Source organism: Rhinatrema bivittatum, chromosome 4, assembly GCF_901001135.1.
Source record: "Rhinatrema bivittatum chromosome 4, aRhiBiv1.1, whole genome shotgun sequence".
NCBI classification, from domain to species: Eukaryota; Metazoa; Chordata; class Amphibia; order Gymnophiona; family Rhinatrematidae; genus Rhinatrema; species Rhinatrema bivittatum.
Window position 1 is genome coordinate 81,893,588 of NC_042618.1, and position 27,424 is coordinate 81,921,011.

A 27,424-nucleotide genomic window follows, 5' to 3' on the forward strand; every position below is an offset into this window, starting at 1 on the left:
TCCCTGGAACTGTATGCATTACCTTGGCTTCCAGTGTAGTAGTTCTTTTTTTTTACTAAACGCACAATTAAACTCTGGAATTTGTTGCCAGAGGATGTGGTTCGTGCAGTTAGTATAGCTGTGTTTAAAAAAGGATTGGATAAGTTCTTGGAGGAGAAGTCCATTACCTGCTATTAAGTTCACTTAGAGAATAGCCACTGCCATTAGCAATGGTTACATGGAATAGACTTAGTTTTTGGGTACTTGCCAGGTTCTTATGGCCTGGATTGGCCACTGTTGGAAACAGGGTGCTGGGCTTAATGGACCCTTGTTCTGACCCAGTATGGCATGTTCTTATGTTCTTAAGTTTAAGATCCTAGTGCTGATCCATATGACAAGGTACCGTACACCAGTGAGTATAGCATCACTACTGAGGATATATGTACCATCTCACACCAGTCCCAAGGAAAGAACATGTTAGAGATCGCTCCTTATACCAAATGCAGCTATGAGCGAGTCAGAAGTGTGTGTTTGTGGTGGTCAGTCCTACCTTGTGGAATGCCTTCCTGGATGAGCTGAGTGTAGTATCTCAGTTGCCTGTAAAACTGCTTCCGGTATCCCTATATGGACCTCTACGGGTCGCTGAAGAGGGATCAGAGGTAGTAGTTGATAGCTAACATAGGGTCTCATGGTGGTCCTTGAGTTGGGCCACTGCGTCCCGAATTTTGTCCCCAAACAGTTTTTCTCCTGTACAGGGGAGGTTGGCCAGTTTCTCTGGACCAAAGTCAGCATGGCTTTACCCAAGGCAAGTCTTGCCTCAGAAATCTTCACTTTTTCAAAGGAGTTAATAAATATGTAGATAAAGGTGAACCGGTAGATATAGTGTATTTGGATTTTCAGAAGGCATTTGACAAAGTTCCTCATGAGAGGCTTCTAGAAAAAGTAAAAAGTCATGGGATAGGTGGCGAGAGAGAGAGTAGGATTAAATGGGCAATTTTCTCAGTGGAGGGGAGTGGGCAGTGGAGTGCCTCAGGGATCTGTACTGGGACCTGTGCTTTTCAATATATTTATATATGATCTGGAAAGGAATACGACGAGTGAGGTAATCAAATTTGCAGATGATACAAAATTATTCAGAGTAGTTAAAACAGAAGCGGATTGTGATAAATTGCAGGAAGACTTTGTCAGACTGGAAAACTGGGCATCCAAATGGCAGATGAAATTTAATGTGGATAAATGCAAGGTGACGACAATGAGAATCGGATAAAAGAAAGCCCTTTATTAAAACGCCCGACTCTGGCCGAGTTTCGCTCTTTTTGCACAGAGCTGCCTCAGGGGCAATTCATTCAAGCAGGACTTGGAAAGGTCAATAATGTATTAATTATCAGCGCGGATGATTTCACTCCAAAGCAGTTAGACTTTCATTTGTTCACGTAGCGATGCTGTGTGATGTCAGTAATGAAATTGAATACATTGAATCCACATAACGAGCAGTCTTACAGCTACGTGAACAAATGAAAGTCTAACTGCTTTGGAGTGAAATCATCCGCGCTGATAATTAATACGTTATTGACCTTTTCAAGTCCTGCTTGAATGAATTGCCCCTGAGGCAGCTCTGTGCAAAAAGAGCGAAACTCGGCCAGAGTCGGGCGTTTTAATAAAGGGCTTTCTTTTATCCGATTCTCATTGTCGTCACTGCTACACAGCTCACTGGATCGGTTACCTAAATGCAAGGTGATGCATATTGGGAAAAATCACCCATGCTATAATTACACAATGTTAGGTTCCATATTAGGAGCTACCACCCAAGAAAGATCTAGGCTTCATAGTGGATAACACATTGAAATCGTCGGCTCAGTGTGCTGCAGCAGTCAAAGAAGCAAACAGAATGTTGGGAATTATTAGAAAGGGAATGGTGAATAAAACGGGAAATGTCATAATGCCTCTGTATCGCTCCATGGTGAGACCGCACCTTGAATACTGTGTACAATTCTGGTCGCCGCATCTCAAAAAAGATATAGTTGCAATGGAGAAGGTACAGAGAAGGGCGACCAAAATGAAAAAGGGGATGGAACAGCTCCCCTATGAGGAAAGATTAAAGTGGTTAGGACTTTTCAGCTTGGAGAAGAGTCGGCTGAGGAGGGATATGATAGAGGTGTTTAAAATCATGAGAGGTCTAGAATGGGTAAATGTGAATCGGTTATTTACTCTTTCAGATAACAGAAGGACTAGGGGGCCCTCCATGAAGTTAGTATGTGGCACATTTAAAACTAATCGGAGAAAGTTCTTTTTCACTCAATGCACAATTAAACTCTGGAGTTTGTTGCCAGGAGATGTGGTTAGTGCAGTTAGTGTAGCTGGGTTTAAAAAAGGATTGGATATGTTCTTGGAGGAGAAGTCCACTTCCTGCTAAGTTGACTTAGAAAATAGCCACTGCTATTACTAGTAACAGTAGCATGGGATAGACTTAGTTTTTGGGTACTTGCCAGGTTCTTATGGCCTGGATTGGCCACTGTTGGAAACAGGATGCTGGGCTTGATGGACTCTTGGTCTGACCCAGTATGGCATATTCTTATGTTCTTATGATGGTCGGAGGCTTTTAACCAGGCCCAGCATTTAGCACTAATGCCTGCCGCTGAGACTCTTGATGCTGTCTCAAAAATGTCATAGACCGCTCTCACTTCATGTTTTCTGGCTTCCAGTCCTTTCTGGAGGATGGATTCTAGGCTCTCCTGAAATTGCTGTGGCAGGGTCTCATTGAACTCTTGGACTTGTTTCCTGAGGTTCCTGTTGTACTGGTTCATGTACAATTGGTATGCTGACATGCAAGCGAAAAGCATGGATCCCTGGAAAACCCTTCGACTCAGAACACTTAAGGCTCTGTGGTCTTTTCCTGGAGGGGTGGAAGAATGAAGATGGGTCCTTTTGGCCTTTTTCTGGGCTAATTCAACCACCACCAACTGGTGTGGCAACTGGCTCTTCTGAAAGCCTAGGGCCTGTTGTACTAGATAGGTGGCTTCCATTTTCCTATTGACTGGAGTAACAGAACGTGGGTGTTCCCAGAGATCGTGAAGGAGATCCAGAACCACCTCATGCATTGGGACAGCCTTCACCTCCTTAGAAGCGTCCACAAACTGGAGGACCTCCAACATCTTGTGGCTGGCATCCTCTTCAGTTAAATGTTGGAAGGGAATGGTCTCCGCCATCTCCTAGACAAAACTTGCGAAGGAGAGATCCTCCAGAGGTGAGCGCCATCTCTCTTCTGGCGGGGAAGGCTCTGACAGAAGGTCCTCGGAGGCCTCCGAGGAATGTTCAGAGGAGGTGTCTTCCCATGGGTCATAAAGGGCCTATTCCTCACCAGTAAACTGCCTGGGTCGAGGAGGGAGTCTAAAACCCAGAGTATGGGGCGTGGGCACAGATAGTCAGAGAGGTGGAACCGATAGCGGTGGCGCCGGCATCGAGGGCACTGGGACCTGCGATGGACATCGGGGCACAAGGAGGCCCAATGGCCTGGGATCTGGCATTGGCGGTTCCGTCCGTGGAGATGGGCGAGGAGCCACATCTTCCTCCTCTGAGGAGCATGGAATCGGGCTCGAGATGGGAGGAGGCACTGGTTGTGGGCAGGAAACTGATGGGCCCGCTGACACGGGCTGGGTCGGCAAAGCACTGAGCAGCACGTCCAGCCTTTCTAGCAGAGGTGCCAAAAATGGAGGGTGCCGGTTCGGGAGTCGGCATCATGTGGCGGCTGGAGATCTTGAAGGGCATTAAGCACTGCCTTTTGAACCACGCAGTCCAACTCCTCTTGGAACGAGGTTGCAGACAAAACCGACCCTGGAGTAGGAGGCAGGCTGGGGGTCACCGGAGCATCCATGGAGGCTCGGTGCCTGGCACCGATATTGGTGGGGGAACGCCCTGGGCTCCTGGGTCCAGAGGAGGATGGGGCCTCCTTTCCCTGGGGCCTTTTCGGAGGGGGTTCGGCCGAGGTCGATGCCACTCCCGTGTCGGTACCGAATGATAATGACCATTGGTGCCAGTGTCAATGCTTCCCATGGTGCTTGGCCTGGTCCTTCTCTGGCACGAGGAAGACGATGCAGAAGTCTTCGAGTGACCCGATACCAGTGAGGGGGGTGGGATCTCCTGCTCCCTGATCCTCTCAGCAGGGCTTCGAAGGTGAAGGTCCTGAATCAGTTTGATCCCCATGACTTGATGTACCCGGTACCGGAGTCAATGGAGCAGATTGCTTGGAACCAAATGAGTGCTCCATCTTGTCCAGGCGGGTGGGCCGGCCTTTGGGGGTCATCTGAGCACAGCTGCGACACCGATGGATGTCGTGGGAAGGCCCGAACACAGGATGCAGATGTCATGTGGGTCCGTTATGGTCATAGTCCGCGGACACTCCGGGCACTTCCGAAAACTGGTCGCCATGATAAAAAAGGGCGGCATGCCCTTTTTTATCATGGCTGTTGGCCATCAGGAGGTAGACGCTGGGAACTGACTGCAAAAAAACGTGAAACAGACTTACAGACTGAAACAGGAATTGGTTCGCGATAGGGGACCCCGGAGCGGGGAAAAACTTGAAGATCAGACCAGGGAACTGGTAAACTACTAGGTGGATCTTTTATATCAAAGGCATCATTAATAATTAGAAGGTCTAAAGAGTGACCAGCTTTATGTGTGGTAGCTTTTATCTTCTGAGAGAAGCCCAAATCTTCCAAGCTAGATAATAATAATTCACAAATGGGAGTCAGGGGAAACTCGTCCATATGTAAGTTAAAATCTCCAAATATAATGGTAGGGATATTGGGATCCACAGTGGTGGATAGCAATTCCACTAAAGGAGAACAATTATGTTCTAAAAGACCAGATGGGGAGTAAACTAAGTAGATTAGAATTATTTTAGACTTAAAAACTGCTATTTTGTATTGAGGTGATATGCTAATATTCTGGCGGATTACGTGTAAATTCTTATTGGCTCAAAGCATTAAACCCCCTCCTCTTTTCTTGGAGGGCCTAGGAATGGAAAAAATATCATATAAGTCATGCGGTAATTGATTCACTCGAACAGAGTCAGTGGGTTTAAACCAGGTTTCTGTTAAGAGCTGCTCCTCCCCCTTTTCTGTCCTCTCTGTCCTTCCTTGTCAAATTAGAGCCCGGTATGGCCGTATCCCAATCATGAGAATCAGTGAACCATTCTCTGTAATAGCAACAATGTCCAAGTCCACCTCTACCATGAGGGCCTGCACGTTAGAGATTTTATTGCCCAAACTATGAGCATTTGTAATCATAGCTTTCCAATTTTCCTCACTTGATTTGTAGCAATTCCTAGGCACCTTTTCTACTTTTTTTGGGCTGATTGGTTTTATTTTCTCCTCCCACTTCCTGTATTGCTTGGGGGTGACATGCCACTATAATTGGCCATTTCCTTCCACCCATATTCTTTAGTTTAAATGCCTTATAATATATTATCTGAATTTCTCACTTAGTATCCTCCTTCCTGCTACAGACAAATGTAGGCCATCCTTACCATATAGCCTTTTACTGCTCCATACATTACCCCTGCCTCCAATGTATCCAAAACTATTTTCTGTACACCAGGTTCTGAGCCAGGAATTTAATTTATTTATGTGGCATATCTTCTCATTTCCCCTTCTATGAACAGGTAATACTAATGAAAAGGCAAAATTCTTTGCAGTGTGTCTTATCTTGCCTAGGTTTTGGAAATCTTTTTGTACTGCATAGATACCATTTTTATTGAGGTTGTTGGTCCTCAGATGGATGATAACACTGATAAAGTTCTTACTTTCATCTTCAATGACTGACTATCTGGTTTGCATTTCTACTGGCTGAGGATCCTGGAATGCATTTAACTATTGTATCACCCTCAAAATGTGCTCCCAAATTGGTTTCTCTGATGACTGAGTCTCCCAGAAGAAGCAGCTTTCTTTTATGCCATTTAATTCTGTTGCAGAATTTTAGAGATCATTTCAATATCTCTTGCTGAGGTTTCTTCATTCTCCAATGCTGAAAAAGCATTATGTAGGGGTAACATTGGGAAGAGAAGGTATCTTTTCAACAAAGGCCTTATTCTGCCAGAGCCCACAGTTGTCCAGTTGTTCCTGGGATTTTGAATTCTGGGTGTCTGATATCTGTGTGGGAGTGGGAATTGATGCACAGGATACTATAAAGTTGGGGAAGGTGGGTGTCTATCTAAGATTACCTCACGATCAAATAATTTCCCCCTTACCAACACATACCGTCCCTCAGGGTCACAGCTTTCACCTGATCCATTTGAAAAGATATATTTTATTAATTAGAACAGCTACCCCCGCATCTCTTAGAGGTACCTTGTGCTGAGAATACCTGTGAAACCCATTGACACCTAAGCTTATGCTCCCTAACATGTGTCTCTTGTAAAAATATAATTCTCCCCTTAAGTCTTTTTAATTGGGGCTAACACTTTTTCGTGTTTGATCAGGATTTCTAGCCAGCTACATTCCAAGATATAAACTCAGAGGGGGTCCCCATCCCAAATATCATTGGCCCAATACAGTAGAGATAGCCAGGTACCTGCGGTGAGACCGGCTATTCCAAATTGAGCACTGGTCTCTTCCCATGGTTAGGATAGTTACGTACTCTGAAGTTGATATCCACCTGAGTTACAGACATCTTGTGGTCTATACATTTTGAAACACCCTCCACATACAGCAACATGACCAAGGACACCCCTCCACTTTCCCTCCCTTTTATCCTCCCCCACCCCTCCCTATTATGACCCCACAGAGAAATGAAAGCACCCCCCAAATAGCACACCTTACCACAATATAAGGCCAAGATCACTGATAGATGCGATCGGGTGCTACGCCATTTTGTAAAAGAACTTAAGCTTATAAAGCAACATTATGCTACAAGCAGAATGAACCATAACATCTGATCACCAACTCCTCTACAAAGCAATATGAATAGAAAAAGTAAATAAACCATGCAGTTCCCAGCTAAAATATTTAGCACAAAACTAAATGTAGGTATTCTTGGGAGCCAAATGAGAGTCCACCGCTGCGTCCGCTGCTACTCGCTTTTGCTAACATTATCGCTAAGAACCCTTAAAACTTTAAAGAAGAAAAGTCCCAAAGATTCGTGGGATTCCAGGATCTGATTCATCTGTCTGCAAGGACATTCTCCTCACCTGCCAGGTATGTAGTGCTGAGGATCATTCCCTGAGAGATGGCTCAGTTCCACATCTGGATAGTCTTCTGACATAGGAGGTACAATCCTGTGCCTCCCTGCTAAGGTGATATAATATATTGTTCCTTGATTGTCCATTCGGACCAGGATCACTTTGTTGGCCAAATGATCTCTGAAGTCTTTCAGTGTATCAAATTGCCATTGGAATCTTCCTGGCCAAAAAGGGATGGACAGAGATACCCCTGGCTCTTGCATAGATTGTGTCGAGGTCTTTGATACCCAGCATCTTAAGTGCTTTGCCAGTATTGAATGCTTCAGTGGCACCGATGGTATTTTATGCATGGATGTCACCAAGTACATTGATGATGCCATACCCTTCAGTGTTGACAGCACTGACCGCGCTGCAGCCTCATGCTTAGATTGCATTGACCACACCAAGCTCTGGTGATTTGATGGGACTGACTGCACCAACCCATGGTGCTTTGATGGCACCAGATCCTTATCCTTTTGGTGATAACTGTGCTGAGGATACTGGTGCCAATGTCTCTAGCATGGGCAGAAACTGATCCCCTATGCCGGTGGCACAAAGAAGCCTCAAGCCCATTTCTCATGTCCTGTTAGGGCTGTGTCAGCCGATGCTTGGCATTTCTTGGAGCCCTTGCTTGATTCACCATGTACAGATGTCAACACTGAAGAGCTGTGATGGCCCTGGAGATCGGCCATTTTAGAGGCCCACATTTTTTTATGATCTGAGGGCTATCCAGCCACAGTTGTGGCATTTGGAAGAATTATGGTAGATATGACTCCAGACACCAGGAGCAAAGGTATATCCATCTGTGATAGACATCTTTCACCCGCAGATGCAGTCCTTGAAGCCACTGACTGTAGGCTTCTTGGGCCTGGGCAAGATCCTCTTCATTTTACTCTTTTTTTTTCCTTCAATAACACTGAAAAGTGCTGTTGCGGGGGCTGCTGAGCTAGAAAATATTGGTGAAAGCTAAAGAAAAATCTTCAACAAGAGAGAGGTGCATGTTTGGATAGCAGTGAGAACAAAAACCTGACTAAAAGTCTCACGAGGCAGTGCTCTTGTGGGAATTCCCACATATGTTCAAACAAAGCAAAGCTTTACAAGCTCAAATGAGTGGTCCGTTTGGCACCATAAGATGATGTCACCCTGCGTGGCATGCTTGTTGACAGAGAAAAGAAGAGATTGAAGAGGCCCCCATGTGGATGTGTGCCATAATGGGATGCTATACATGCCTGTGAGGCACAATCTATGTTCCAGAAACTTTAACCTAAAAGTTCTGAGCTGGGCTCCATTGGATGATGTCACCCCACTTGTCCTTGGAGGCTACCCTTTCTCCTTTATAACCGGCTTGCATACCCTCTCACCCTCTCCTGGAGCTTCCCTCACTCATGCATGCTCTGTCTCCTGCACTCTTCATTTACACACACTCTCTCTCTCTCTGACAAAGAGGAGTCTGTACTGGCATATGTTGCTGTTACTCTAAGCTGATCAAAGTGAGGGAGGATTTTATGAAAAGCTGATGAATGATAGTTTTAAGAAAAGCAATAAAGGATTTTTTAATTTGTATATGCTTGCTGTGGAGGAGCAGCAGGCAGAGAACCAGAGATACCAGGGTTCAAATCCTGCCGATGCTTGGTATAACCTTGGGTAAGTCACTTTACCCTCCTTTGCCTGAGGTACAAACCTAGGGCCTTATTTACTATGCATTTTTCCACAGACCCAGAATGGGAAAAAAGCCTTAAGTAAACCAGGCCCTTAGATTGTAAACCCTGTGGGATAAGGAAATACCTGCAGTACCTGAATGTAATTTGCCTTGAGCTACAAAATAAACAAAAATAATAAAAAAGCATGCACATTACCTTAATCTGGCCCTGGCTGAACTGCCTTTCCCTTTTTTTGCACGACGACTTTTCCAGTAGTTTTGGAACCATGGGCAACAGGTTTAGATCTGGCAAATATAACTTGAGAGGCTGCCAAAGCATCTGGAAAATGGAAAGAAAATTCACTTACACAGTACTAAAGATTCTAGCAGTATGACCCAAAATCCCTTAGTACTAAATTCCCCCAGAAAGAGGCTCTTCGGTGTTAACTATCCCATACGTGCGACTCTGCACATCCACCACAGGAGTCTCCTTAGTGCTAAACAGCTCCATCAGTACTACACCCATCTCCAAGCAGAGAGAACCATCCCCTCATCCCCATTTAACAAAGAGACTCTTTCCCTCCTCCTCTCTGGCTATTTATGTCACTGCTAACCTCTTACTGCTGTTTTCTGCTACTCCCCTCATAGCAGACTCTCTGCCTTTCTGCCCCTTCTTCTCTACTCCATGCGGTCTATCTCTATCTTCCAACCCATGCTGGAGCAGCAGAAGTTGCTTTGAATACCTCTCCCAGCTTTGCTACAACTCAGCAGTTTTGACTTCCCAAAATGTTGCACTGCTTACCAGTGTGGGGTACTTCAAAGGTTGAAAGCACAGAGGCCTAGAATATCTACTGGCAAAGTCAGGAGAGGTTCTCAGAGTGGCTACTGCTGCTCCAGCTCTTTTCTTGTCATTCCTTCCACTTTGAGGCAGCCCAGTAACAGGTGGCTGCCCCTTGCTGAGGCAATGTCTCCTCTGCAGGTGGAAGAGAGCTTTCCTGGCCATAGCAGTAGTACCTCCTCTCTGAGGCAGCCTGATCCTGGGTCTTCCCTTCTCCTGCACATCATCCTTGGCTGTTTGCTGGCAGCAGAAATTGGCACGTTACTATAGGCAGCCACCACGGAAAACTGAGTCTGATCCTGCCAATCCTGGCAGAGTCTTTCTAGTTTCATATGCACTTGTATTTTGTAGACAAAACTACAGAAGGGAAAAGCCAGGATCCGGATATAGGGAGAAGGGATTCATAAGAATGGAGTACTTGGCACTGGAGTGGGGGGAAGGGGTGAAGGATGGATCTATGATCCACGCAACCCACTGGAGAGCTAAAACCCTGGACATTTTCAGGGTGTTTGAGCTATTCTACTAGCTGCCAGATACTTGTCAAAATACGTACTGTTTGGGAAAACTCTAGACAGCTGGCATCGCTAACAGATTGAGAAATCAATCCCTCAGCAGAAAGTACTCCTCACTTACCTGATGAGCCTGTGGGTGTCTGACACGTGGGAGTAGCGCTCATTCGGTTCTGTATTCTGTTCCGAGGTCCTTCCGTAGACGCAACCCTGCTGAAAATTCAGAATATTTACACAAGGTTCAAGTGCCCGAAGGCTGGCGGAGCAGATGGCAGAATGACAGTACCTATCACAGGATAAGTTTGACACTGGGCAGGTTGGATGGGGTCAGTGTGTTACAGTGAGAGTGATCTGCCACAGTGGTCAGGATTAACAGGGGTCAGTATGTTACCGTGGAATTGGCCTGGCACACTGGGCAAGCTGGACTGAGGACAATGGTTTACTTTAGGATTGACCTGGCACAGTGGGCTGGCCGGACAGGAGTCAATGTGTTACTGTGGGAAGAGTCTGGCACAGTAAGCAGGCTGGACAGAGGTCAATAGTTTATTGTGGGACTGGTCTGGCACAAAGAGCAGGCTGCATAGAAGTCAGTGAGTTACTGTGGGATTGGTCTGACAGTGAGTAGGCTGGACAGAGGTCAATAGTTTATTGTGGGACTGGTCTGGCACAAAGAGCAGGCTGCATAGAAGTCAGTGAGTTACTGTGGGACTGGTTTGACAGTGAGTAGGCTGGACAGAAGTCAATAGTTTATTGTGGGACTGGTCTGGCACAAAGGACAGGCTGCATAGAAGTCAGTGAGTTACTGTGGGACTGGTTTGACAGTGAGTAGGCTGGACAGAGGTCAATAGTTTATTGTGGGACTGGTCTGGCACAGAGGGCAGGCTGCATAGAAGTCAGTGAGTTACTGTGGGATTGGTCTGACAGTGAGTAGGCTGGACAGAGGTCAATAGTTTATTGTGGGACTGGTCTGGCACAGAGGGCAGGCTGCATAGAAGTCAGTGAGTTACTGTGGGACTGGTTTGACAGTGAGTAGGCTGGACAGAAGTCAATAGTTTATTGTGGGACTGGTCTGGCACAAAGAGCAGGCTGCATAGAAGTCAGTGAGTTACTGTGGGAAGAGTCTGGCACAGTAAGCAGGCTGGACAGAAGTCAATAGTTCATTGTGGGACTGGTCTGGCACAGAGGGCAGGCTGCATAGAAGTTAGTGAGTTACTGTGGGATTGGTCTGACAGTGAGTAGGCTGGACAGAGGTCAATAGTTTATTGTGGGACTGGTCTGGCACAGAGGGCAGGCTGCATAGAAGTCAGTGAGTTACTGTGGGATTGGTCTGACAGTGAGTAGGCTGGACAGAGGTCAATAGTTTATTGTGGGACTGGTCTGGCACAGAGGGCAGGCTGCATAGAAGTCAGTGTGTTACTGTGGGAAGAGTCTGGCACAGTAAGCAGGCTGGACAGAAGTCAATAGTTCATTGTGGGACTGGTCTGGCACAGAGGGCAGGCTGCATAGAAGTCAGTGAGTTACTGTGGGATTGGTCTGACAGTGAGTAGGCTGGACAGAGGTCAATAGTTTATTGTGGGACTGGTCTGGCACAAAGGGCAGGCTGCATAGAAGTCAGTGAGTTACTGTGGGACTGGTTTGACAGTGAGTAGGCTGGACAGAGGTCAATAGTTTATTGTGGGACTGGTCTGGCACAAAGGACAGGCTGCATAGAAGTCAGTGAGTTACTGTGGGACTGGTTTGACAGTGAGTAGGCTGGACAGAGGTCAATAGTTTATTGTGGGACTGGTCTGGCACAGAGGGCAGGCTGCATAGAAGTCAGTGAGTTACTGTGGGACTGGTCTGACAGTGAGTAGGCTGAACAGGAGTCAATGTGTTTAATTAATTAAAATATTTATATTCCATCTATAATAAACAAGTCATGCTAGGCAGATTAACACCACAAACATAAAACAATAACATAAAAATAAACTAATTACAAAACTTCATATTCAAACATTTCCTCAAAATGCAATAGAGCTACCACCAAATAAAATTAAACAGTATTAGACATAAGAGCTTTTTGAAAAAAATATTTTAGCTTCTTACAAAATAGTTTATATTCAGTTATAGATTGAAGCTCTTCTTTCAAACCTTTCCCTAAAAAGGTCCTACATGTGATATTGCATGGTTTCTGGTCGCCTGAAGACCAGGAAGCTCTAAATGATGATTGCTCACAGAACGTAATTGAAAGGGAATATATTCCTTAAAAAAAGGTGATAAATACAATGGTGCATTTGTCCTAAGTGATTTGTAAACCAGAACAAAAACTTTCAGTTTAATCCTCTGTGTAACTGGTAGCCAATGAAGGCGTTGCAGCAAAGGTGAAGCATGATCACAGAGAGGAACGCCCAAAACAATGGCGCTGTAGATGGATTTTAGGGAAATCCACAATGAGCAAACTGCAATAATTTATTTATTTATTATTTTAAAGATTTTATATACCGACAACAGTTTGCACATCGTATCGGTTTACAAATAACTTAGAACAATGATAGCTTGAGTATCAAATAGGCATGGCCTTTACAATGAAACAATAAACAAGGAAAAAACAACAAGAACCTGAAAAATAGTTAAATATATTCAACTGGGAGCAGCATAATTGGGAGAGGGGGTTAAACAATTGAAAAAGAGAAAAGCTATGTACAAGGGTCGAAAATATATTCATTGTAATTGCTGAGTTTTTAGGGGGAAAAAAGGGGAAATTGCCTGGCCTAAAGGTGGTACTGCTTAGATTTAAAGGATTTGGCATAAGGTTAGTTTATATACAACAAATAACAATAATAAAGGTTTGCACTATGGTCCGAAAATCAAACTGGTCCAATACCTGACTCAGATACTGAAGTAAATTAAGCTTGAACTATTCAGCTAAGAAAAATGACTCTGATGGATGCAACTCAAACTAGGGTCAAAATGAAACCCCAGGTTTCTAACATGGTTCACATATGCAATCTCTACCCCATTAACTGTAAGCTGGAGTAAATCGATTGGTCTTGCTCCCTTTGAAACCCAAAGGGCTTCTGTTTTAGAAAAATTCAGGACCAAGGCTTTTTTTTGCTGATAAACAACTTGTTATAAGATTCAAGATGGATGGTATGGCAGCAACAATGGAAATAGCATCTGCATTAAATTTAAAATAAATCGTAAATGATTCTAAAAATATTAAAAAATGCTGTGGATTAGGTGGGGCACGCTCCAGCGCTGATAAGAGCAGATGCGTGAGCTCGGAGCTCCATTCCCCACAGGCAGTATAATTGTCAAAATTAGCGTAAAAAGACCCGATTTTTTGCAGGACCGACCCTCAGTATTGCCCGCAGCAGTAATATTGGCTTCCATGACGTCTAAAAAGAAAGCTACAGATTTAAAACAGTTTTCCTATGGCAAAATGGCCGCAGAGAAAACTGGTGCCTTGATTTGCCCCGCTGATGCACCAGAGCCACCCGCAGCAACAGCCCGTTTGAGCCCGGTTCTATTCCAACTTTGCCAACTTGGGATGAGCTCCGGAGCTGGTTTGTAGAACTGCGTTCCGAACTTAGGCAGCAGAAGGCCGAGCTCATGGCGGACCTTAAGGAAGATTTTAATGCTCTGGGCAGCAGGGTCGATGAAATTGACTTGCGTTTCGATCAGCATAGCGAGGATATTGGCCACCTACATACACAGCAGTTGTCCCTCCGTTCCGATATTTCTTCGATTAATGAAAAATTAGAAGATCTGGAGAACCGGAGCAGGAGGAACTGTTTGAGAATTAGAGGAGTTCCTGACACGGAGGAGTTCGCAGATGCAAAAGCGGTGGCACAGCAAGTATGCACTTTTATTTTAAACTCGGCACCTGCTGAACAGAACACCGAAGGGGCTGTGCAGATGGACATACGGCTAGCTAGAGTGCACCGCGCCCTGGGGCCACGCAGTGACTCTAGGCCTCGCGACATCATTATCTGCTGCCACGACTTCACGCTCAAAACGCAGATCTATGGTAAATCCAGGCAGATAAAGGATCTTACCTGGCAAAATATCAAGCTGGCATTTATCAGGACCTGGCGCCGATTACCCTATCCAAAAGACATGCTCTTCAGGAAGTCACAGCTAACCTGCGTGATTGTGCCATACGCTACCAATGGACATTCCCCTTCGGGCTCCAGTTCCAGGTAAAAGGCATCACCCACCGTGTCAAGACCATTGAAGAAGCAGCAGAGGCGTTTAAGCAGGCACAACTGCCCACTTCATTCCAAGTTCCTAAAATGGCATTAACCGCACACAAGTCAGACTCACACTTAAAATGGCAGAGGGCAGGTAAGGGGGGAAAAAGCCTATGCAGAAAATCAGATGCTTCCCCTGCTCTTGCTAATGACCAAGGCTGAAGCGATTCGAAGCCTGAAGAAAGAGGATATGCAACTGAGAAAGGAGCAGGCCTACTGATTTTGGGTAGTAATGGCTTTTTGCTCCTAAGCAATTAAGGACTTTTAATCTGTTCGGGTTTCACAATATAAGCAGACGGTTGTTAATTTGATTTAATGACTGGAAAAGGAACAGTGTGCAAATCCAAGGCTCTCGTGCTAAACTTTCAAAAGGGAAACTTTGATAAAATGAGAAAAATTGTTAGAAAAAAAACTGAAAGGAGCAGCTACAAAAGTAAAAAATGTCCAAGAGGCGTGGTCATTGTTAAAAAATACCATTCTAGAAGCACAGTCCAGATGTATTCCACACATTAAGAAAGGTGGAAAGAAGGCAAAACGATTACCAGCATGGTTAAAAGGGGAGGGGAAAGAAGCTATTTTAGCCAAAAGATCTTCATTCAAAAATTGGAAGAAGGATCCAACAGAAGAAAATAGGATAAAGCATAAACATTGGCAAGTTAAATGTAAGACATTGATAAAGACAGGCTAAGAGAGAATTTGAAAAGAAGTTGGCTGTAGAGGCAAAATCTCACAGTAAAAACTTTTTAAAATATATCCGAAGCAGAAAGCCTGTGAGGGAGTCAGTTGGACCGTTAGATGATCGAGGGGTTAAAGGGGCACTTAGAGAAGATAAGGCCATCGCGGAAAGATTAAATGATTTCTTTGCTTCGGTGTTTACTGAAGAGGATGTTGGGGAGGTACCCGTAATGGAGAAGGTTTTCATGGGTAATGATTCAGATGGACTGAATCAAATCACGGTGAACCTAGAAGATGTGGTAGGCCTGATTGACAAACTGAAGAGTAGTAAATCACCTGGACCGGATGGTATACACCCCAGAGTTCTGAAGGAACTAAAAAATGAAATTTCAGACCTATTAGTAAAAATTTGTAACTTATCATTAAAATCATCCATTGTACCTGAAGACTGGAGGATAGCAAATGTAACCCCAATATTTAAAAAGGGCTCCAGGGGCGATCCGGGAAACTACAGACCGGTTAGCCTGACTTCAGTGCCAGGAAAAATAGTGGAAAGTGTTCTAAACATCAAAATCACAGAACATATAGAAAGACATGGTTTAATGGAACAAAGTCAGCATGGCTTTACCCAGGGCAAGTTTTGCCTCACAAATCTGCTTCACTTTTTTGAAGGAGTTAATAAACATGTGGATAAAGGTGAACCGGTAGATATAGTATACTTGGATTTTCAGAAGGCGTTTGACAAAGTTCCTCATGAGAGGCTTCTAGGAAAAGTAAAAAGTCATGGGATAGGTGGCGATGTCCTTTCGTGGATTGCAAACTGGCTAAAAGACAGGAAACAGAGAGTAGGATTAAATGGGCAATTTTCTCAGTGGAAGGGAGTGGACAGTGGAGTGCCTCAGGGATCTGTATTGGGACCCTTACTGTTCAATATATTTATAAATGATCTGGAAAGAAATACGACGAGTGAGATAATCAAATTTGCAGATGACACAAAATTGTTCAGAGTAGTTAAATCACAAGCAGATTGTGATAAATTGCAGGAAGACCTTGTGAGACTGGAAAATTGGGCATCCAAATGGCAGATGAAATTTAATGTGGATAAGTGCAAGGTGATGCATATAGGGAAAAATAACCCATGCTATAATTACACGATGTTGGGTTCCATATTAGGTGCTACAACCCAAGAAAGAGATCTAGGTGTCATAGTGGATAACACATTGAAATCGTCGGTTCAGTGTGCTGTGGCAGTCAAAAAAGCAAACAGAATGTTGGGAATTATTAGAAAAGGAATGATGAATAAAACGGAAAATGTCATAATGCCTCTGTATCGCTCCATGGTGAGACCGCACCTTGAATACTGTGTACAATTCTGGTCGCCGCATCTCAAAAAAGATATAATTGCGATGGAGAAGGTACAGAGAAGGGCTACCAAAATGATAAGGGGAATGGAACAACTCCCCTATGAGGAAAGACTAAAGAGGTTAGGACTTTTCAGCTTGGAGAAGAGACGACTGAGGGGGGATATGATAGAGGTGTTTAAAATCATGAGAGGTCTAGAACGGGTAGATGTGAATCGGTTATTTACTCTTTCGGATAGTAGAAAGACTAGGGGACACTCCATGAAGTTAGCATGGGGCACATTTAAAACTAATCGGAGAAAGTTCTTTTTTACTCAACGCACAATTAAACTCTGGAATTTGTTGCCAGAGAATGTGGTTCGTGCAGTTAGTATAGCTGTGTTTAAAAAAGGATTGGATAAGTTCTTGGAGGAGAAGTCCATTACCTGCTATTAAGTTCACTTAGAGAATAGCCACTGCCATTAGCAATGGTTACATGGAATAGACTTAGTTTTTGGGTACTTGCCAGGTTCTTATGGCCTGGATTGGCCACTGTTGGAAACAGGATGCTGGGCTTGATGGACTCTTGGTCTGACCCAGTATGGCATTTTCTTATGTTCTTATACGATTTCACTTAACTGCATAGTTGACTGTTAAGCATGTTTCATCCTCTTTACTGTACTTCTGCCTGTGGGGGAGGGGTGATTGGAGGTGCTTGGTCTCGTTAGGACGGGTTACACCCTCAGAGGAAACTAATCTGGTACACAAGGGAAGGATTGGTTTTCACATTGTTAGGTTGACAAGGGCTTTTAGCCTTTACCACTATACTTGGGCTGTACCAGGGAGACCTTCTGCAAATGCGGGAGGTGGCGAGTTCTACCTGCCACTGCTCTGGGAACTAGTAGTCAGACATGGGCCAAAGGGGACAGAGGCATGTGCAAAAGCGAATTTCTCTCTCACATAAGGGATGACCCCACACATCATATCACTTAATGTGAAGGGGCTGAATGACCCTAGAAAAAGGTCATTATTTAAAAAGGAGCTACAACACCAGAAAGCAGTTGTGGCTTTTGTGCAAGAAACGCATGTACACAAACGCCACGAGCACCTCCTGAATAATTCTCAGTATACGAGTGCTCATTGGGCTGCTAGCACTAAAACCTCCAGATACGCTGGAGTGGGTATTCTCACTGCAAACTCACTAGCGCATGAAGTCATCGCTAGGGTTGGGGACAGTAATGGCCGGTTTTTGTTGCTCAAAATAAGGGTGGAGTCTAAGGTATTCTCTCTTCTCAATGTGTATTTCCCTAATGTGAATCAGGTATCTTTTTTGAACTCTATAGATCAGCTGCTTCAACATCATGGGGAAGGAGAGCTTATCCTGGGTGGAGATTTCAATGCGACCAGGGACCCCACAATCGACTCTACACATATCGGACCCACTGCTTTGGGAATGAGGAGGGAATGGCATGATTTCTTAGAATGATGGAGCTCAGTAGACATATGGCGGCAGAGAAATCCACGGTCTCGCTCATACACTCTTTTCCAAACCTCATCATTCATACTCTCATATTGATTACTTCTTTATCACTAAGACTCTTCAAAATGAGGTCTGTACACTTGGCATTGAAGCCATAACTTGGTCGGACCATGCTCCAATCTGGCTGGAGTTAAGGTTGCAGGAGCCAGACCGTGGATTCCGTAGCTGGAGGCTCAATGACAGTCTGCTCCGAGATGATGATTTTGTTAAACGTTTAGAATGCCAAATACAAGCCTATTTTGACACCAACCGCTCAGGAGACATTGCTCTCACCACGCTATGGGAATGCTCTAAGGCAGTTATTAGGGGTCTAACCATTGCAAGAGCAACGTATTATAATAAAGAATGGGAGAGGACTCGCAAGTCCTTATTGCAGGATCTTGACCGCTTGACTCAGCAACATGAAGTATCTTTATCCAACACGATCTATCAAAAGATATTAAAAGTCAGGGATGCTATTAGGGCTATCGATGTTGCCGCTATTAGCCACTCCTTTGATGTGTTGAAGCAGCAATACTTTGAGGGAGACAATAGAGCAGGAAGACTTTTGGCACAAAAACTGAAAGCTGTCCGGGCTCATACCATAGTTGTTAAAATTTGTAACTCGCAGGGAGACATTGTGACATCCTCGGCGGACATTAGGCGGTCCTTTACGGACTTTTACGCGAATTTATACTCATCAGGGATGACCGCATCTACCACCTCCATTACAGATTATTTAGACTCTGTGACATTACCCTCAGCTCATTCTGAGCTGTTAGACAAACCCATCACAATTTTAGAGGTAGAGGCAGCCATCAAAGCCCTGAAAACGGGGAAAGCACTGGGTCTAGACGGGTTTACAGCCATGTATTACAAAAAGTTTAAGGCCACACTGGCGGCCCCTTTGATGGATATGTTTAATTCCCTTCGGGAAGAGGCCCGCCCAGATACTCATGCTAATACGGCGGGTATATCAGTCATCGCCAAACCAGGGCGCAATCCGGACTTATATGGCTACTACAGGCCGATTTCCCTGATAAATATAGACTTGAAAATTCTAGCCCGGACCTTGGCTGCTAGGCTAAACAGCATCCTCCCTAATCTAGTCCACTCTGATCAAGTGGGCTTTGTCCCTGGGCGGTTTGTGGCTGACAATGTCCATAGAATAGTAGACATCATTGATTATGTACAGCAGACGCATACTCCTACAGTACTTCTTTCCATGGATGCAGAAAAGGCGTTTGACTTAGTTCACTGGCCTTTTCTCTTTGAAACATTTAAGAGATTGGGGCTTGGCAGTTACTTTATACAATGGGTTATGAGACTGTATGATAGCCCCTCGGCCAGGATCAAAATAAATGGTAGTTATGGTGACGCCTTCCCCATTGTTCTGGATTTGCTAGGGAGTTAGCAATCTGTTATATATCTGTTAAGAAAGCTGGGCGTTAGATGGGAGGAGCAATCAGAATGAATGGTTCCTAAGAAGGAGGAGTCAGCTATCTTGTAGTGTCTCAGATTCTGCATATTCCGCTATGCTGGGAGTAGCAATCTGTTAGGGTTCTCCATGAGGAGTTAGTCTATTATGAATCTGAAATAGTAGTGGTGAATCCCTGGGCCGGTGGCAGATGACCACGCCCCCTGGAGGATACCCTGAGAGGGACCACTGGCTAGGCTTGAGAATGGAGACAGACACACATTGTTCTTTTATTAAACAGGTTTTGGAAACCACCAGAGGTGGCAGTAGTGAGCTGATATGCCCAGCAGGGCTGTAGTCCCTCAGGCACTGGAACCGCGATCCAGAATGGCTGAGCTGTTGAGAAACTGTAGAAAGTGAATAGGTAGAGTAGGCAAGCTTCATGAACAGAACTAGATGATAAAACTCGCATAAGGTCTCAATGAAGCTCAGGAGCTGGAACGGTTTTGGCCCTCGAGGAGCGAGTACCTGGTTCCAGGGAAAGCTCTGAGAGAGTGATGGTAACTCACAGTTGTTTGTAGCAGCGATAGCTTCCAGGCAGTAGAGAATCTTCAAAGTATCCAGGAACATGGGCCCTCGAGGAGCGAGTACCAGTTCCTATCTGTAATTTGAAAGTAAAGAAAAGAGCGAGGCCCCCGAGGAGTGGGAACCTCTGGTAAGTCCGAGGAGGCAGAGTAGCTTGGGAGTAAAACCGAAGCAATCCCCTTGCTAACTCAGTTAGATAGTGAATTAGAGACCTTTAAATATTGGAAGCGGATGAAGTCATCTCAGGGGGACATGGGTCAACCGAACTTCAATGTGTGGAGGGCTTTGGGGTGGGGCGTTGAGACTGTCCCTCGCGAAAGGGTCGGCACCCACGAAAGGGCTGAGACCAAGATTGAGACCGGGAAGCATAACCTCTGGAGGAGTCACCTCGTCCGTGGGGTGTGTATCTCCGCTGACCCGGAAGCGAGGACGAGAGGGCGCGAAGGATCGAGACTGTTTCGGACAGTCCTCCGGTAGCTTATGCACCTTGTTTTCCCCCAAAGAATTGATAAGCTGCTCAAGGTCCTCTCCAAAAAGCAACTTACCTTTGAAGGGCAACGTGCCCAGCCTTGCCTTGGAGGACGGATCGGCGGACCAATTGCGCAGCCATAGGAGCCTCCTAGCGGAGACCGCCGAGACCATCGCCTTCGCCTGGACGCGGAGGAGGTCGTAAAGCACATCAGCCCCATATGCTATGAAGCCTTCCAAACGTTCAGCCTGATCCGCCTCTGCAGACGGGAGGTGCCGAGTAATTGTTGAACCCATCTGAGACCTGCCCGCTGCATGAGACTGCTGCAGATAGTCGCTTGGACTCCCAGGGCCAAGACTTCAAAGATACGCTTCAGATGGACTTCAAGCTTACGATCCTGACCATCCTTCAAAGACATTGATCCCACCACAGGGATAGTGGTGTGCTTGGTGACCGCCGAAACGGAAGAGTCCACGGTGATAATCTTCAGCATGTCCAAGCATTCCTCCGGGAGGGGATAGAGCTTGTCCATAGCTCGCCCCACCCGGAGTCCCGCTTCTGGAGCCTCCCATTCCCGCAGGAGCAGCAACGTATGCATCGGATGAAAGGGAAAAGCGCTTGCCGGAGCCCTGAGTCCCGCCAGGACCGGGACAATATCCTTGGGCAAAGAGGCAGTAAGTGTGTCCACCGGGGGCCCCTCCAGCCCCAGCTCCTGAAGGACAAAGGGGATGAGGGGCTCCAACTCCTCCCTTTGGAACATGCGGAGGACCCTAGGATCATCCCCCTCCAGGGGTGGGAGTGCGCTCGCCAAATCTGCCGTGGGATTCAGAGTGACTGGGGCCAACAGGGGTGTCAGGAATAGGGGCCACCCGCGGGACCACCCGCACCCTAACCGACCCCTGGGGCTCCGGGACAGGGAGACCGGGTAGCGGTGCCGGACGCGGAAGTTTCAGCGGGAGGGGGCCTGGGGAAGGGTCCTCCTCCTCCTCCTGCAAGCTGGCCAAATATGATTTATGCAGGAGGACGACAAAATCCAAAGAAAACTGTGACTTGGATCTACCGGGGGGGGGGGGGGGGGGGTCGGGACCACATCCTGGGGTAGCTCGGGGCTTAAATTGGAGGGAAAATCCGTTAAAATCTGCTCCCCAGCCCTTGGCAGCTCCAAATTGGGAGCTGCCGAAATCCCCAAGATGGCTGCGGTTTGCCGAGCCAGGAACGGCCTGGCCATGTATGGGGGATTTCGTCCCCGAGCTAAATTTGCCTGCCCTGCCGAGGAGGGACCTTCCTCACCAGGCAAGCAGAGCCCCTCGCGTGACAAGGGCTCTCCACAGGCTAAGCAGGCGTTTGGCCACGGCATCCACAGTGAAGAGGAGCCGTGAGCTAAATAAAAATCAGCTGGTATCTAAAAACAGATGATTGACAACACTGCCGGCAGGAGCGGAGGCAGGGGAGTGAAGCCTGCACTCTCCTCTGTCTGGCTGCCCAATAAAAGAAACTGAAGCTTATTTATTATTTATTTTGCTTTCCTCTTTCTTTGGGTTTTGGTTTTTTTTTAAATGAAGCCTCACTGAGGAAAAAAAAAGCAGGCAATGGAACACTGAGCTCCCTAGGCAGCCAGAGGGGGGAGACAAATGACTGGACCACCAGCCTCGGTCCCCACACCAGGGAAGCAGGCGCGGACTTAGGCTATGCCCAGCACAAGGGGCAAAGCTTCCCTAAGTCCGGCAAGAGCCAGGAGACGGGACCGTCTCCTGCAAAAGCAACTAAACCTAAAAAATCCCTCTGACTTTTTTTTTTTTGGAAAATCCTAATAGAATCCCGAAGGAAGTAAGTACTTGCTTGATCCAAAGGGAAGAAAAGGAAAGAAAGGCTGACTAGCCCAAATCAGGAGACCACAGGGTGAGCTGATCCATCTGCTGGAGACAGACAAATACTGAAGGGCTGCAGGGTAGGCTCTGTCCTGATATAGGATACCCTTTCAGTTTTGGTCTGTCTCCATCTGCTGGACAGGAGGATCAACCCACAGTCTGGACTGATCCGGGTACGTACAGGGAATTAATGTTTATGTAAAAGATTTACAAAACATACAAATTTTTCATGTGAGAATTTTATATAAAAATAATTCTCTATCAAGTGATTTAATAAAGTTTTTTTATACATAATTTACTGTTTTTAATACTAAACATTAGAGCTCTTTCCCTTTGGGTTCATAGTAGTATGTGACTATTGAGCGCTTAAATTTGGACACATTGGGGTAGATTTTCAAATAGCACGAATTGGCCTACTTTTGCTGGCGCATCAGGCGCAAGCAAAAGTACGCTGGATTTTAGTAGATACGCGCGGAGCCGCGCGTATCTGCTAAAAACCTGGATCGGCGCGCGCAAGGCTATTGATTTTGTATAGCCGGCGCGCGCCGAGCCGCGCGGCCTCGGAGGGAACTTCCTTTTGCCCCCCCCATACCTTCCCCTCCCTTCCCCTACCTAGCCCCCCCCCTTACCTTTGTCAGGGGGGGCTTAGACAGGGAGGGAGGCGTAAATCCCCGCGCGCCAGCGGGCCTCTCGCGCCGGGACGCGACCTGGGGGCGGGTACGGAGGGCGCGGCCACGCCCCCGGACCGCCCCGGGCCGTAGCCACGCCCCCGTACCAGCCCCCAAACGCTGCCGACACGCCCCCTAAACGCCGCGACGACCGGGCCCGCCCCTGACACGCCCCCGACACACCCCCCTCTGAGAACCCCGGGATGCCATGGATGCCATGAGGCCAAGGACCTGTAAGTAGTCCCATGCAGTGGGGCGAAGCTTGCTCAACAGGGTTCGCAACTGGGTCATCAATTTTGATCTCCTTGTCGGTGTCAGGGTGACCTTGTCTTGCTTGGTGTCGAACCGGACTCCCAAGTATTCTAAAGATTGGGAGGGCTGCAGGTAGCTCTTGCTTGTGTTGACCACCCACCCGAGGTTCTCCAGTAAAGTTTTGACTCTGTTGGTCGCCTAGTGGCTCTTCTCTGGGAATTTCGCCATGATCAGCCAATCGTCTAGGTAAGGGTGTATGCGGATTCCTTCCTTCCTTAGTGTTGCTGCCACCACCACTATGATCTTGGTGAACATCCAGGGTGCTGTGGCTAACCTGAATGTAGTACCCAGAACTGATAGTGATAGTCCAGGATCGTGAAGTGTAGAAAACGCTGATGCTCTTGATGGATCGGAATGTGTAGGTAGGCTTCCAACAGATCCAGGGATGTAAGGAACTCTCCCGGTTGTATTGCCCTTATTACTGAGCATAGGGTTTCCATGCGGAAGCGAGGAATCTTCAGGTGACGTTTGACCGACTTGTGGTCCAAGATGGGCCTGAAAGCTCCTTCTTTCTTGGAAACGATAAAATAGATGGAATAATATCCAGTATTTACTTGTTGGAAGGGTCGTGGCAGGGGGATTCCACAAACCTGTCTGGAGGGAGGTGGTGAAAATCCAGGTAATATCCCTCTTGAATGATGGCTAGGACCCACTTGTCCGAAGTTATCTCGACCCATCTTTGGTAGAATAGGGCAAGCCTGCCCACTATGGCTTCCTCCTTTGGATGGGTCGGCTGATTTTCATTGTGGGGTGTGGCTGGGGCCTGGGCCCGAGTTGTCTTCCCTTTTGTTGTGCTTGTTCCGAAAGGACTGGCTCCAGCCTGTGGGGCGGGTCGCTTGATATGTGCTTCTATATGGGTTGAAGCGCTGTGATCCTCTGCCCCTGGAAGTTCGGGGGAAAGGTCGCTGGTTTCTCTTATTCCTGTCCTCCAGTAGCCACGGCAGTGGGGACTCGCCCCATTTGTTGGCTAGTTTCTCTAGTTCGCTTCCGAACAGGAGATTTCCCTTGAAGAGCATCCTTGTGAGTCTCGTTTTGGAAGATATGTTGGCCAACCAGTTTCGGAGCCAGAGTTGTCTTCTGGCTGCCACAGTGGATGACACTCCTCTAGCTGCGGTACGCATCAGATCCGAAGCGGAATCCGCAAGGAATGATACTGCTGGTTCCAGGGCTTCCCTAGGAGTGTTGTTCCTGGTCTGTGACAAGCAGGCACGTGTCACCACGGCACAGTAGAGACATAGCGGAGACGTCAAAGGACTGTTTGAGGATGGATTCCAGACACGTCTGTCTTCAGCATCCTTGAGTGCTGCTCCTCCCTCCACTGGGATAGTAGTGCGCTTCGAAACTGCGCAGACCATGGCATCCACTCTCGGACATGCCAGGAGATCTTTGGCGGCTGGGTTTAGAGGGCACATGGTTGCCAGAGCCCACCCCCCTTTGAACGTAGTTTCCGGGGCATCCCATTCCAGGTCAAGTTAGTTGCTGGACAGCTTGTAATAGTGGGAAATGACGGGAGGTCTGACGGAGTCCCTCTAGTAGGGGGGTTAGTCTAGGTTCCCCTGAGGCGCTTGAGCCCAGGATTGCAAGCTCTTTTAAGCTGTGTGTGACCAGGTCTGGAAGCTCGTCCTTGGTGAAGAAGCGTCTCATGGTTCGGTGGGGCTCTGTCTCCGGAGGGAGTTCCCCTTCCTCCAGGGATTCTGAATCCTCATCTGAGTTGTCCGTGTCCCCGAAGGTGGGGCTTCTGGGTGGTGGGATCACTTCCCTGGGCATAGAGGGTCCCAGGATGTTGAGGTCCTCTGGTGGAGCTTGTGGCCGTATTATAGGAGGCCCCGGTTGCATGTGGACGAAGGTATGCAGACTTTTGAAGAATTCTACCCAGGAAATAAATGCTGGGTCTAGACTAAGGGGCGCCGTGGTCCTGGAGGAGCCCCGTTTGAGGGGGGGTCCCGCTGGAACCCATTGGAGAGGCTGGAACCCGGTACCGGCTGTGGAGGGCCATGAGTTGGATCCCCTAGGACCTCCTCGCACTGTAAACACAGGGCCGTGGCTTCCTCATGCTGTGCAGCTCTAATGTGGCATGCTGGGCAAAGGCCCTGAGCCTTGAGTTTCTTTTCCGGTGGAGCCATGGCTTGTGCGCGTAAGATGCAGTTGTGTGCTCCGGTGCGTCGAAGTTGTGCGCGTAGGTTTGGTGCGCGCTCAGGGAGATGTGCACCCTGTTGTACACACAGATTGAAGTTATACGCCAGGCACAGTAAGTGTATGGCTATGCGCGTCGCTTATGCGTACGGTACTTGGGCACGCGATGTTGTGCGCACAAGGTATTTGTGCGCACGGATCAGCACGGCGGACAGGGCGGTGAACAGATCAAAATGGTGACGGCGACCACGCAGACAATATGGCGACCACCTTGGGGGGCACGTGGGAGGACCCTCAGATCTGACCGGGGTCTAGCCCTGCTAGGGCAGATCAACCCGGTGGCACTGGTCCCGGCTGGCGACCTGTGCGACTCCTCGAGCTTTGGAGACCGGAGACTTTCAAATAGATTTCTACCTTACCTTGCCTCGGCGCTTCCTGGTTTCGTTCCGGGCGGTCTCCGGCTGCGGGGGAGAGGGAAAATACCTTCACCGCCGCGCTCAAGGTTGCACCCGCTGCCTCTCAGCCTCACACGAGGTCGGGGGCTAGGTCCCCGTCGAGGGTCGGTTGCCGGACCGAGGCTTACCTCCGAGGGATCGTGGAAATCACCTCGGGAATTCTCAACTGGGGGAGGGACCTAATGGGTTTCACAGCAGGAGAGCGGGTCTCGTCTGTAGAGGTAAGATTTCTTATTTTGGTTTTCTTTGGTAAAATTACTCTAACGCTGTGCTAGTGTGCAGATAGTCCCTAACTGCTATGGAGACGGAAAATACTGAAGAGCTGCACTTCCTGCAGGGGTATATGTACTAGGACTGACGTCAGATTAAAATCTGATCCGTCATCAACTGCTATCAGGAGTACACTATACCCATTGGTCCTGAGTCCATCTGCTATACGCTAGGAAAGGCTTAAGTTAATGAGTGCCATGTAATTTAACATGTCTACAGGGATTTGAAAAATTTATTGTGAAAAATATTTGAATGCCATTGTCTTACTAGCAGGAATGGTCCTTATTAATGCAGTCAATGTCGATGTCTCTGCCGCCTGAAGAAGGCGAAACAGAGGTTTCTTTTTAGGGGACAGGCTTAAGAGGGGAAATTGATTATATGTGATTCAAGCTGATGTCAATGAAAGAAGGTTAGTGTTTTGCAACGCTAGTGGCAAAGCTTCATGACAAGAGGTTGTATAAACTGAGGACTGGACCATCTAGTTGAACTTTGAAGGAGGATCATCTTATTTTGAGAAAGATTTTTTCATTCTAGATTTACCTGGGACTTTTAAAATTCAAAATAGAAAATCTACAATTCATATATTTAAAAGGTTGATTTTTGACTCTTCCAAGAGCTATTTTTAAATGAAGTACTGTTTCAAAGAAATGTTCTAATAAAAGTGAGATTTTTGAATAAATGTTTTAATATACTGATTTGTAATTTACTAGGATAAAAATTATTAACATTAGTTTTCCTTTTTCATTCTTTGCTTTTATTTTAAGTATAGAGTAAGCAAATGTTGCTTACCTGTAACAGGTTTTCTCACAGGACAGCAGGATGTTAGTCCTCACATATGGGTGACATCACAGGATGGAGCCCTGTACGGAAAACTTTTCTGTCAAAGTTTCTATAAAGATTTGACTGACACTGGCACACTGAGTGCACTGAGCATGCTCAGCCTGCAATTATCTGTGTGACCACAGGTGTCTCCCTCAGTCTCGTTGTATAGCAAAAAGCGCAAGCAAAACTAAAATAAAAGTAAAAATGTATACAGACCCAACTCCACGGGGTGGTGGGTGGGTTTCGTGAGGACTAACATCCTGCTGTCCTGTGAGAACACCTGTTACAGGTAAGCAACATTTGCTTTTTCACAGGACAAGCAGGATGGTAGTCCTCACATATGGGTGAGTACAGACCTGAGGATGCTCGAGAGTGCACCAAATGCGCAAAAGGCGTAATGATGAGGGTTGAATTTGGAACAGAGGGCATCCTGAAACCCTTAACGGGTTGGTGGAAGGATGTTGGGTAGTTAAACCGAAAA

General features: G+C 46.8%; 1 protein-coding gene across 1 annotated transcript in view; it reads right to left on the reverse strand.

Annotated features, from left to right (window-relative positions):
• Positions 1 to 27,424, reverse strand: part of TTLL5 (tubulin tyrosine ligase like 5) — a 798,469-nt gene that overhangs the window by 9,834 nt on the left and 761,211 nt on the right. Inside the window, 2 exon segments of the mRNA XM_029598396.1 lie at positions 9,049 to 9,171; positions 10,303 to 10,391. Of these exon segments, the coding sequence (XP_029454256.1) occupies positions 9,050 to 9,171; positions 10,303 to 10,391 (211 nt within the window). The 3' untranslated portion in view covers position 9,049.